The sequence below is a fragment of the Filicampus tigris genome, chromosome 18, assembly GCF_054856515.1.
Source record: "Filicampus tigris isolate MCC_2025a chromosome 18, RoL_Ftig_1.0, whole genome shotgun sequence".
NCBI classification, from domain to species: domain Eukaryota; kingdom Metazoa; phylum Chordata; class Actinopteri; order Syngnathiformes; family Syngnathidae; genus Filicampus; species Filicampus tigris.
Genome location: NC_141234.1, coordinates 6,559,962 through 6,573,798, shown reverse-complemented (window position 1 = coordinate 6,573,798; position 13,837 = coordinate 6,559,962). Strand labels below are relative to the sequence as shown.

At 42.6% G+C, this 13,837-nt stretch overlaps 1 protein-coding gene across 2 annotated transcripts in view; it reads right to left on the bottom strand.

The window, feature by feature from the left end:
* Window positions 1-13,837, bottom strand: part of khdrbs3 (KH domain containing, RNA binding, signal transduction associated 3) — a 71,764-nt gene that overhangs the window by 22,343 nt on the left and 35,584 nt on the right. For both annotated transcript variants that reach the window (XM_086015215.1, XM_086015216.1), the window contains exons 3-6: window positions 10,839-10,955; window positions 5,442-5,588; window positions 4,697-4,836; window positions 2,984-3,164 (exon numbers count right to left, since the gene is read on the bottom strand). In XM_086015215.1, coding sequence (XP_085871341.1) covers window positions 2,984-3,164; window positions 4,697-4,836; window positions 5,442-5,588; window positions 10,839-10,955 — 585 coding nt within the window. The remainder of the gene's footprint in view (window positions 1-2,983; window positions 3,165-4,696; window positions 4,837-5,441; window positions 5,589-10,838; window positions 10,956-13,837) is intronic.

Sequence of the window (13,837 nt, the reverse complement as noted above, 5' to 3'; positions counted from 1 at the left end):
GAATGGTTGGGGGCGGAGGGGAGGTTATTGGATGGGGCAGAGCCGGCAAAAGGGAGGCAGATAGCGCTCCCTAAGTGACTCTTTCATTTGTATGCCAGAGGATAGCTGAGAGGCGTGTTGTTAAAAGATAAGGGGCAGCCTCTGAGGCCACTAAAGACGAACAGAGGGCTCGCTTCTGTGTGTTACTACAGCGCTATCACAGCTGCTCCACTGCGCTCCACAACAACACCGCAGCAGATAGGACGACATCGATATGCTTCCTGCACTAGGCTTGACTTAATTTCGAAAATCAACATATTTCTTCGAATGGTGACCAAGGGTGTTTATTTACTCAATTGCACAAGATTACCGGGTGTATATTTGGGGTAAGATGTTTAAAAGGAAGAATTTTCTTTATCCAAATGCATATTAAGTATTTTACAATGGACTGTCTATGCTTAATCTTTAACTCCCGCCATTAAAAAAAAATAAAACTACAATTAAATTGCGCTCATGTCACATATTTGTAAGTAAAACTGATTTTGTGGCAAATGCCTTGTATCTCTCTGAACTTTTTTCAGTCTTGGTTAAGTCGTACCTGAATCAAAAGCTTATTCACATCTGTGCTTTGCAGGAAGCTCAGGCCATTAATGAAACTACCCTGCAGAAATCCCCACGCACTGAAAAGATGAAATGTAATAGCGCTGCCTCTGCCTCACCTCCCGGCCGCGGTACATCCGAGACGGGCCACCAGCCCATCAATTACACCCATACAGCCCGCCGTTCGATTGCACACCTACACTGGGAGGCATTTTAGATCAAAATGTGACGTTTTGCTCATGCTGACCAGTGGATGACCTATGTGCTGCAGCAGTGGAATGGAAAGAGCAAATGCAGAGGAGTTGAACCCATCATCCACCCACCTGCGTGTCCATCACTAGCGCCAATAATCCATCTGTATGTGCATATATTTGCCAGATCATTTATATGGACATGCACCCCACTCACTCATCCATCTGTCCATATGTGTGCTAGTCCATCCATTCAGCTCAACGCCCAGCTAGGCATCATTGCCACCCATCCAAGATATAGTAGACAAGCATCAGGAAAGGGAAGCAAGAAGGTGAAAAAAGAAGGCGTAAGCACTAAAATGACAAAGGGGCACAGTTGAACAGGATGCAATTAGCACTGCTTGACTCTCAACAGGGCTGAGCATGTACAACTTGGCCTGAGGGACATGAGGAAAATACTTTTTTTTTTTTTTTTTTTTAGCGTGTGTGTATGAGTCTAAATTGGTACTGGAATTGAATAAGCAACACCAATACACATGAACGGCGGGTGTCCTGTTCTTGGCATCCAGCAGACCTTCATGTCCACAGTCAAACTTATGTATTTCCCTTCAACCATTTTCATGCCAATACCATTTCTCTGTAAATTACCAAATTTCTGAAATGATGTTTCTTTTCCCCCACAATTCAATATGTAAATACAAGTGTTTCAGATTGGTTTAGCTGCAAATAGTAAGTGATGGCATCAGGGCGTTCCATGTGGAAGCAATTGAATTTTAAACCATTTCGTAATGAGGCTCCCCTGCGGAAACAGAAACCTCCACATGTGTGGATGATGACACAATCCTTTGAGGAAAACGAAAAATCAACCATCCATCTATACATTTTCACAACAAATCACCAGGAGTAAGCCCGGTGGGGAGTGATGGGTATATTATACAAAATTCAATTTTTAATTCCTTTCATTTCTGCGCACTGATAAGACAACTTTGACATACTAGTAGGACGACTACATGCTACCAGTGAAGCAAAAGGGCACTACTACTTTGAGCAAGATTTTAGGATGTGAAGTGACACGCGGAAACTGTTTAAAATTCCCAACGAACGCATAGTATGTCTTCTTTAATAAAACAAACAGCTGGACAATGTTTTACAAGTCTGTGAATGAATGCATGTTAAACCGTGAGCAAACCGGGAACATCACTTTGTCATGTCACTTATAACTACAAAAGGGGTTTGTCAGAACCCGATGGCGAACGCTTGTCTTGCGACGGTGATATATTCCGATAACACGGAGCAACTCATTCTGCCTCTAATTTGCCGTGATGAGGTTAGATTTATCATCTAGCAGATGCCGGGATCGGGTTTTTTTTTTTTTCTGTCCCCTACCAGATACACAGGTGCTGGTGTCGGGGGATGTAGTTTACAATGGTGACAATGATGGGAAACAGCTGGTCCAGGAGTCATTCCCGCGACCTCCACGAATTTGAATTGCAACCCGCTGAATAAACCTGTCACATGTGCTTAGGCACAGGCCGCTGTGGTAATAACCCAAGTCGGGCCACCTCCACTCTTCCATCTCTTGAACATGGAATGTTGATGCCTGAGCTGCTGGCCACCATCCAGCTTGACAAAGTGGCACAGGACTTTTTCCGGAAAATGCACAAAAGCCATCACTTAATCTCTTGTAGATTTAGATATCACACCAACGTCCCTTTTTTGACCGTGCAGGTGAGAAATATACCCGAGTACCAATGAATTCTCCTTCCCATACTTCATGATGCAATGCAATGAAGTACAATTCTCAACTATAATCCATCCATTCAACCATCTATTTTCCTATGGTGCTTCTTCTGTTAAGGTTCACAAGGAAATGGAGCATATCGGAGCTGATTTTGAGAAAAACGGACAGGCCACCAGCAAACAATAATTTGCTTTAACAGTTTGTATATAATGGTTGATCTGGTTCTTTGAAATAACTCAGGTGGAAAGTCTAAATCACAAATATAATCAAAGACAATTGTGGCTTTCCACTATAGCACAAGGATAATGTGTAATTGTGTATAAATGAAGTAGTCATAGGATGAAATCTGGCACAGAAACCAGGAAGATGGTTATACGATTATAACTTGAAGTGGGCATTTGACAAAATATTCTGTCAATTATTAAACTTAAAAAAAAAAAAATAGATAAATACATCGGCAACAGTCACTTACATATTCGTCATATGTTTCCTGGACAATGGGTGGAGCTGGTCTGTATCCAGTTGCTGGGGGGGCTCCCCTGGCTCGTTGCACTCCCCTCCCCCTGGCAGATGCTGTGCGGCTGGGCGGGGCTCCTCTAGGTGCCGCTCCCCTGGGCATGGCCGCATGCAAAGGGGGTACTCCTCCTCGACTCCTGACGTGGCGCGCAAACACAAGCTTTAACTGAATGTGCATGAAAACCCAAGTCAGGTTTTTGCAGTACGAAGCACATCATGATCAATGATTTCAGGAAAATGGACATGCCTATGCTGTGTCAACACCTCGCCAAAGCGTTTGAGGATACGGTTACACTTATTGTATAGTATTTCATCAATATATGATGTCAACTATCATCACGGTCATTATGATGAGCTACTTTAATTTACTGCTTGAAAGGAAGCTGCCTTCCACTCCAGCTTGGCTAAGCCTTCTTTTCAGACTGAATGCACAAAGGCAGGATGTCGGTAGGCTGCGTTCACTCAGCTGCTGCAGCTTCACACATTCAGATACAATTACATAAGTGGCAAGCTTACAGCATAACCGGGGCGTGGGCAGTGAATTTCAGGTGTTAAACGGCCCCTGAAACACAGGCTACTTTCCGTCTCATTCCGTTAATATTCATTCGAGTTTCTATACCAATTTTCCCTGCAAAAACCATAAAAGCATGCAGTAAGATATTATACGGGGCCCTGAGATTTGGACCTGGACAGTTATCTTACTGAATTGACACAAAATGCTGCAGTTTCGTATGTTTCCAGTCAAAGGCTGGCTGACCTTGCGGTTTGTTAAAAATGTTACAGCTTTTATCGTGTCGACTAAATCTTCTCTAAGGGCAGTTAAATGATGTGAAGCAATAGAAAGACCCACAAAAGGTGGCTCCGGGGGTCATTTGCTTTCTATATTTTTCATTCCGTGTGCGCAGCGCATCGGTGAAACCGCCAACTATCGGGGACAGTGGTGGATGTTTACTTGAAAGAAACGCAAACAGACGGATGGTGAGGGGGTCGAAGAGTCAGGACGAGGGACAGGCGTTTTACTGAACATTCTTTTTTTTTTTTATCCGCACTCCCTGAATTCAAAGCAAAAAAGAAAGTCCCATGGCTAACAAATCGCATCTTAGTAAGGTACACTACACTCGACCTCTATTTTATGTTCTGCATCTCTTCTAACCAAATTATGCATGGTAGGCACTAATTACAGCTTGAGTCAAAACATAGCCAATTATATCCAAACTCATTGTAAACAACCTGGGTGTCCTTGGTTAACTTAGTTTCTAACATAAGACGCTTTGCTTTTATTGCAAATATAAACAAATACACACCTGTGGTTTTTTCTTCAAAGCGCAAAAAAAACTTGGACTGGCCACCGATATTTTTATTTTGTGTGATGTCTCAAAGGAAGCGAGACTCTGCAAGCTCAGAGGGATGACGGTGATGAAAGCAGGCCCCCGAAGATCACTTGCATAAAGGCTCTTGTGCTAATATTTTCATTGTAAAAGTCCATGTGCGCATAAGATTAAATACAGAATAGGAATAGCTTGAAAAAATAAAAACATTTCAGAGGACACCTTGTTGGTCCATTCCTAATTTTAACTTGTATGTAATGCATTATAACTTCCTCTGAAGTTGCGCAAACAAACACGCACACACCCATACACACATGTAGACAGAATATGAAGCAGGTTACCTGGGAGGTCCTGGCACAGGTGTCCCTCTTGCACGGGTGGCCGACTTGCCCCGCACCGCTGGCACCTTGGCATCCTCCGAGCCTCCATTCAGGTATGTGAGCTCCTGCAGCTGGGCCTGTCTAATCTCATCATTGTAATCCTGCACACATGCGCACACATGCACACACGCGCCCCCCCCCCCCCCAACACACACACACACACACACACACACACACACACATACTTTATGAAAAATCAATTACGTATTTTATCTCCAGGGCTACAGCACCAGGAACATCTAATTAATGTGCTTTACAGTGCTGCTGTTCATGAGACACACACGAAAAAAATGCACCAAATTGATGAATATGCAGACCTCCATTTGCCTTTTCATGCAACTACATCACTACATTGGAATTCGCAAAAGCTTTTAAATGTGTTTTGACATGAGTCTCATGTGTCAGTGTATTGCATGAGGACTAAAAAAAAAAAAAAAGAAGGCACCAGTGAGGAGGGGTGGTGTTGGCCGGTCGGTTGGGTTGGGAGTTGAGCTGCAGATAATTAATGAGATGTAAATCAGTATAGCTGAGAGCATTACAGAGATCATCTATAATAAATGGCGGGAGAGTAAATAAGCTCGGTGCAGTATGCTGCTACCTAAGACGATAAGGTGGCGAGGGATACCCACTTAATGTGTGCGATGAAAAAGTTGGTCATTGTTCCATTGAGGACATTTTTTTCATTGTGAGGAAGTGTGAAACATACTGGTATAAGAAACTTCTTGATCTCCTCCAGGGCGTGACCCATCCGGGCGTAGGCCTCAGCCGGCGGGGCGAACACCTCGATGAGGACGTGCAGGTCTTCGTTGAGGTGCTGGTATTTGGCCTCACCGCTCTGGCGTAGCTCCTCTTCCTGACGAGGCGAAAACATCTGAGCTAAATGGGATGCCAGTTAGCTGTCAGCTTGCGCGATTGGCCCAGATTTCCCATTAGAGGAAGAGAATTATGTTTTACTGGAGGAGATATGTCTTGGGGGTGGGGGCTTGTAAACAGGCATCCTTAAAATTATTTGGACTGCAGCTGTCAGTCACCACTGATCGCTTTTGTCCTGCCACAGCTGCCACCTCAAATGAGACTTTGCCACCCTAAGATATTCAAGCCGTTTAGTCAATGTAAATTCAAGCTATAAAGGCATTCTCAATGTTAATAACACTTGTTTGCATAAAGACAAGTTACAGTGTTATATTTATATCACATTTTATTGATAAGTGCTCTCGCTAATAATATAACTGAAAGGTGTGATCAAATTGTTAATGTCACCTAATTTAAAACAGCAAAATTGTTAGCATCTCTGCCTTTTCCTGGTGTAGTGGAGTTAGCCTCCATGCTAACATTACCATTTGAAATTGTGTGTACAGCGCGAGTACAAATATGAAGCACTGCATCTTCTTTTGGGGAGTGGGTTCACGCATGGCACAAATTAAGTTCCAATAAGTAATGTTTCACTGAATATGTTGGTATAGTGAATAAATAGTACACAATGTTATGCCTGTCAAGAAATGCATGCTTACCAGTCAGTATCTAGTCAACACACAGCATTATACCTATGTACATGTAAATGTATTCACTTCAGTTTTTTTTCTGTATACAGTAGACATACAGTACATCATATATTTGACAGTTTGCTAAAAATTTGACTTTTGAGGGGAATAAAAATAGTTTCCAATGACCCCGCTATTTGTATAGTGAGATTAAAAATGCATTTTTTGTAACAGTTCCCATATCTGTGACACACTTTCATCAAAATACACCACGGATACATTTTAAAAAATGACAGCACACTTTTCGCCATCTTATTTTAGCCTCTCTGAAACTAGCCTAATTTGACAGGGCCATCTTGCCGCATGCAAATAAGCTACTGGTCACCATGTCCCGCCTTTACCGTGAAGTTTTAACGCAGAGTAAAGTGTTCATTACCATGGCAACACGGGGCACCGTGAAAGAGTCGTGACAAGGTGAGCGGCTGCTACTTCCGGAAACTGCAGCCTAAAGAAAAAAGCTTGCGAAGACTGTATAGACAGTAAAAGCATTGATTGTATTTTCATTTATGGATGCAGCACTTCATCACCAAGCCGCCGAATAAGTAGTGTGCACATCCATGCATTATTGGCCAAAATATTTGTGTACAAACATTAAAAAAGTCAACTTTACATCATACCCATGTCCTCTTAAGGAGAGTGTTAAGAATCTGTTTGCCAGACGTTCATAAACCAATATGCACATCTACGCATTGATCAGCTTGTCAGTTCAGACAGCATGGCAGACATTAAGTCTGTTAAGAGCATATGCTGCATTGGAGTTTGTTTCACATATCACTTTTAATTCCAGCCTACTCTCACCAGCTAGAGACTAAAAATGCTTTAAGGGGAAGAATTACGCATGCTTTAATCCCTCCACAAATTCATTTTTGATCATCTGTCACCGCTGAAGCTAAAAAGCTAGATGTTGAAGTTTTAAAATGGGTTTAAGCACACTTAAAAAAAAAGGACCCTATAAGCCCCGCAAATAGAGCAGCTGCACCTCACTCAAGACCACAATGGAAAATTATAGCATGTAAACAGCGGCGGGATGCGGACCACTTAGGCCCCGGCAAAAGCAGGCCAGGATAATGTTGATGGCGGGAAATAGGACGGCAAAAGCCCCACATGTCTGCAATAACGTCACAAGAAGACACAACAGGTTCAGTGTCCCACTTTCTCCCTTTTCCACTGAAAGAGTCTTCTCCGGGGCTTTCCTATAGTCGCTACTTCCTCTTTCCCTTCTCCCGCCTCAGCACTATGAGAGCCAGTGTCTCTGATGTCATCTAATTATAAATAACCTTCTTTTAAGAGCGCCAGTGGTATGTTAATGATATGGTAATTTCCTCCATAAATCTAGGCTTTTACCGAGCCGCCGGTGTCGAGTGTGTAAGCAAGAGTGTGAGGAGGGACGCAGATCTGGCCCTGCTTTTCCCTTTCATGTGATGGGATATTTGCATTGGAAAATAAGCTTGGAAAAACAATTGTTATTGTCTTAAAAAGATGACTCAGTCTAATGATACCATGAGTCATTTGGGCACATCTGCTTTAAAATTCAAAGCAATGGTGTGGAAACTATACAGCCCATGACAGCCATGAAATTGTAAGAACAGATAAACCCTCAGAGGAACTGTTTAAAAAACATTTACATCACAAAAGCTCATAATACATGAGCCCTGACGAACATCTTCAACTCCGCACCTTGCATTTAAAACATTACCCTGACATGTATCGGAAATCGCATCTGGTGCGATATCTCTGAATGAACACACCGTCTGCATATAGAAGTTCTTAGAGCGATGAAAGCCACGCTATTATCGCTGATAAGATTCAGCCATGATCCAGCCGCGGCCGAAAGCAGCTAAGCAGCCCACAGCGACAGATTACAGCTGTCTGTTTCTCACATCTATTGGCAGTAGCTGTGATTTTTCTGAACCCCCCCCCTCACCCCAAATAGATCTTCTTCGAAATAGCGGCGCACTCTGGAAACACGCATGGTGGACGCCGGAGCTTCTGCAGGCAGGGCTTTGTGGGAAAGGAATAACTGAGCTAAAGCCACTTTCAAATTAAATATTAAAGTAAAGGAGTCCGGGAAAAATGGGACGGATTATATTGTGCTGCCAGCTCAGCATCAGGTGAGGAATCATGGCCAATCTATGGCAATCAGACTGACACTGGGAAGCAAAATGTAGTTATTTGTTTAATGAGAAAAGAAAGGTAGGCTATATCAACAGCTTCAAAAGCAGTTGGATGATACAAAAACTTGTAATTTACTATGACACCACAAGGTCTTCCGGGTGGAAAAAAGTCAAGTACGGCATCACTACAAAAAACTTTGCATGTTATTTGACTACAAAAGAGCAACTACAGAATACGCTAAGTAGCTTTTACATTACAATTTTAGCCTTCTTCTCAACTGCAGTTGTTTGAATGTGTAACATGTCAGTTGAAAAGACGCTATGAGAGGCTTGGCTAAAAAGACAAAACACAAAGTTGCAAACAACTAGAGCACATGAGAATACGTCGAACCAAACTGACACTCTGGGAATGGCGTGGCTTTAGTGTCGGGTCGTTCACAAGCGATTCGTTCAAAAAGAAGGGATCTCTTACGCAAAGGATTCGGTGAACAAATCTTTTGAACGGTTCTTTTTGATGAACTGATTCTAATGATTCAGTTCTCTTAAAAGAACTGTCAAACCCATCACTACATGGTGTGCATTTGGAGTGGACGACAATGCCACCCATCATGGATTGCGGCAAAACATCGTTCTAAATGGATGGAACGCAACTCAAATTTCTGACTGGTGGTAGTAGGGCAAAGAAGACAATTTTAACTAAAACAGCAGCAGCTTGTTTGTATGTCCAATTTATCATAGTATTACTATGGTGTTAACACAACCGTCTTTCCTTAACAGTAAAAACTTGCAGCACTCTTTCATTTTGCAACAGATTAAATCCATTTAACCAGTTAGTTGATAGGTCAATAAGGTAACCAACACATTTTCTGTTGCGATGACAACATGCATTCTTTCATCTTGTTTGCTATTTGTTTCGTCATCTGTGGCAGAAATAGAAGCGGCAATTTGCTCGGTTTACCTCCTGTGATGTGTTCCCTGACAAATAAATTCTTTCGCCGATCAAAATAGTTTAAAAGCCTGCATTAAAAACACTCCATGGCGTTTCCTTTTTTATGACAGGGGGTCTAATATGCTATATGCTATTAGTTTTAAAAGAAACAGCAAAAAGTAAAAAGAAAAAGACTAGAACAAAAGAGGGATACACCCTGACAATTAAAATAAGAATTCAATCACACTGGGCTCACTGTAAGCGAAGCATAGTAAATTAATTTTACGGTCTACGTGGGGATTGGGAGAGAAAGTCCCAGGGAGGAAAATGGATGAGTTAATTACGACGCGAATAAAAGGGAGGTCGCGCAACGCAGATGCCTCTACATCATGGCGCCCTGACAGTGGTAGGACAGCTGAGGTGCCATAACGAGGAGGCCAGACTCGATTCCCGACAGCTCTGTGTCTTTCAACACCTCTGCACTGACGTTATTGTCAAGACAAGAGCAGCAAATATTAGAGCAATTATCCTGCCGCTTTATAGTGTCCGATGGAAACAAGATGAGCAATGTACACTTTTATCTGCCCAGCACACTGCTGGGTTTGTGACTTGTGCAATGATATTTTTCGTCCACCACAGGGTGAAAAATGTCCCACCCAAAGTGCAGCTCAGAGGCAATGCAGTGTTTTACCAACATAGATATATGATAACATAAATAGAAGCATCAGAGCGTGGCTGCAAGCGTCTGTGGGAAGGAGGCGTCTGTATTTTTACTCCGTCTTGAAAGAGCCGTTGGGTGTTTTGCTTGTGCAGCGGCCTGGCTTCCTGGTTCACAGTACCAGGAATTCCAAGCCTTGAAAACTACAATGACAGATCCTGCTTAACTCCACACCAGAAAAGTCAGCAAACGGCTGAAGATAGGAGCAACTCTCTCTCCATTAATAAAAGAGGGAAGCCGCTACAAGCTGAGCTGAGCTGCCTGGTCTTAAATCGCACAGGAGGCATGTGCAGACGGGAGCGGGTGCTCGGCTCAGCACATCTCCGTGACGGATCTCTTCTGGAACGTCGGCGATTATTGATCACCATAATCAAAAAGAATGTGCTATATGATAACAAGAATCATTGTGGCCAACAAATCACAGACACCGACGAGCCTGGCCTAGTCAATTTATCTCCCTCCGCTAACAAAGTCTGCAATCAATCCTGCTCCTGAGCTGCCGTTGGAGTCATTTATACCCTCTCTTCTGACACCCACATAATCATTGATAAATAGGCCCGGTTAAGCAGAATTTTGCTCCAAATTTCTCCTTTTCATAAAATACATGAACTTTAGTCCAAGAAACTCCTAATTAGTCTTATCATGCTTGGACCGTTGACATAAGCACATAATTCGGCTCCACATGTGTTGTCTGCTTTTCTCTTCTTTTTGTCATCGAGTTGGTCACTTGCTGTAATAAAGATTCCATTTATCCTGACATGAGTTTGTTTAGCTAAAAAGGTAAAGAGTAGAGTTGAGTTACCTTCTCTTTGTCCCGCATGGACCCTTTGCCCAGAATGGACATCTTTGTCAGGGTGTCCTCCTGTAGCCTCTTTAACGAGTTCCCACGTGGCCCAAGAAGTTTGCCCACAAAGTTAAACTGCGGGAAAGAAAAAGAGAGCAAAGGGGGTTCAATCAAGTAGCTGTTTGCTCGAGATAAAGCACAAAAACACCCGCGTCAATTTCGTGTAGGTTTAACCTGCAGAAGCTTTTCACTAAAGCTAATAAAACCTTTTCTTTCCTTCCTCGGTGGGATCAATACAGGCGGTAAATCAACCAGATATTGTCACTGTTGGGGCTTTTGTTACATAAGAAATATCCAAGTCACCATCGATCATATGTTAGTGATAAAATAGTAGGGTGTTACTGTATTATAGTCTTTATTTTCTGAATTTGCAGGAACCACAGAGCTAAGATAGACTCACAAGGTCACTGTGTTTTGTCATTGAAAGTGACCCAGATGCTATGCCACCACTATGCCAAGCAGCTGTGCATTCAGAGAGCCATCAAAGCGAGAGGCACCTTAACACTAGCCAAACCCAATTCCACTCACAGCCGGAGATGGTCAAAGTGAGACAAAAGATGGCCAAAACCTTTCTGCCTTACTCCACATTTCCTTCGCCAGTGACTTATTCGGCCTTCTCCTTTAACAGCCAAAGTCATCAATTAGCTGGCAGGAGGTAACACCTCACCTCACCCTTTCCTCTGTGTGCCTTTTGTTCACTGAGCTTATTCGGGGGCACCCGCCAGTTGCTGGCTGATGGCTATGAGAGGAGTGCTTTAGTGATTTACTCTAGTACAGTAATATGTGGTTGGGGTATTTTTTATTTTATTTTAGAGTCCCGGCGAGGTTGGTGTTTTTGCTCCATTGTATGTTTCTCTAAATGCTTGAATGACAGCAATTTCTGTGAATGCGATCTTGCGGAGGGCTACATTGCAGTGCATACACACTGCGCTAATTTAAACCTAACACAGCCAAAATGGGCTAGGTGGCCTCCTGCGATGTGGAGTCATTCTGTTGAAATGTTGAGTGATGGATATTGTCGCTGTCCCATGATAACCTTTGTGTTGCCACTTTACAGCCACTGGGACGTTTCAACATAATGAGATTCCCTGCGAGAGTGAGATTGCCCCATGTTCTGTTGAAAGTAGGAAGTACCTCCATTGCCCGCCCAAACTGTACTTCAAAACGGACGTCCACATCAGACTACACCTCACTCATTGACTTTGTTTTGAAGAATAGATCCAACAATCACCCATCTTCCATGCTTTCACCACTACTTGGGATCTACGGAGCGAAATGCTAGGTGTTAAGATAGCTTGCTCTGCTATAGCTATCGCAGCTGCTATCCTAGCATAGCTCCTCAAAGTCACCAATGCCCGGCTCCATTGTACAAAATTAGCTACACTTCTAACAATTATCGTTATCACTAAATATGGATGATGAATAACTGCTTGCGACACACCAAGCAGAAAAGCAACAAATGACAGTAAAGTCATGCTAATCGCTAAACTCCGGTGAAATCCAGAATAAGTGCTTGGGTGGTACAGTACAGTCATATCCATGTTACAGAGAAAATAATATTACCGGTAGCTACAAAGTAGGCACACTACACGTCCGAAAAATAGAAATTAATCAGTATATGTCATATACTGCTTATGTCAGTCAGGAGGATGAGCCTTTACGTCAAAAGCATATTACATTTCTATATCAGTAATGTTGTACGGGTTCGCTTAGCTCCATGACTTGGTATGCACCACATAGTGCTGAGTTTTAATTTTGAGTCTTGAGATCTGCAGGCTGAGACGAGCTTTATGGTAAATTTGTTTAGTCTGCATGATATATGGTGGAAGAATAATGAATGACACTTAAAAAAAATGCTTAAAAGATGACCAGTGGCGTTTTTTTGCAGTAAAGCCAATGAAGAGAGGGTGTCAGGAAATGTTTGGAATGTGCTGAGTTTAACCTGCACATTCATCATCCTCCACATGGATACAGCCTTGATCACTGAGCTGTATTGTGCTATGGAACAATGATTTGCAGGGCCGGACACAGCCAAAGTCGTACTGAGCACACCTTTTCATTCTTCTCAATCATCCAACATGGTGTCAAGTCAAGGGTGATCGTGATAGATTGAAAAGGATTCTGAGGGGTATGATCAGAGAAAACTCATTCATTACATATTCTCCAGTAGAGCTCATTGGTAAAAGCATCAAGGGGGAATCTGCACATTTTTATTTTTAGTTATGGTGGATGTGCATTAAATTTACATGACCTCCTTTTACATGCGAATGCTTTTACTTATGCTACATGTAATGATAATGCTTATTTTGATCAACATTTATAGGGAAACATACATGAACAATAAGTCCATTATTAAAGTACACTCAATAGTCCCATTATTAAAATACTCCACCTTAAATTATTAACATGGAGTGTCCAATGAGTGCATGCAATTTCCTCGGTGCATTAAACATACTCAAGTTAATACCACACGACATCAGCCAATATGTTTGGAGCGGTAATACCATTTCTCATATGGAAAAATGATCCAAATATATGAGCTTTCTAAACAAATAAATCCCCTGCTGTTTATCATCTACACAAATCTGTCCTGTGACTAATGCTCTGGGGTTCGCTAATGCTTTCGGTATCATGAGGGATTATGTGACCCGTCTGGACTCGTATGATGTCATTGCGCTATGGGAGAGGATTGTGATGCTATGTTGGGAAACGGTCGCAATAAAAGAGGATGTGTGTGAAATTACAAGAACCTCCACTTTCTTAAGATAGTAGGGAAGGCATTATAACCATCAACTTGAAACAGGCTAAAGAATGGCAAAGAAGGCGTGGTGGTGGGGGGGATGGTTACTCTGTGGGTATGCAGCTGAGATCTTGTCATCATTCGTGGAATTTCTTACGGCCGTGCCTGCTGCTCACAGAGAGCCCAAGCAGAGTCATTGTGCTGAGGACAGCAGGAC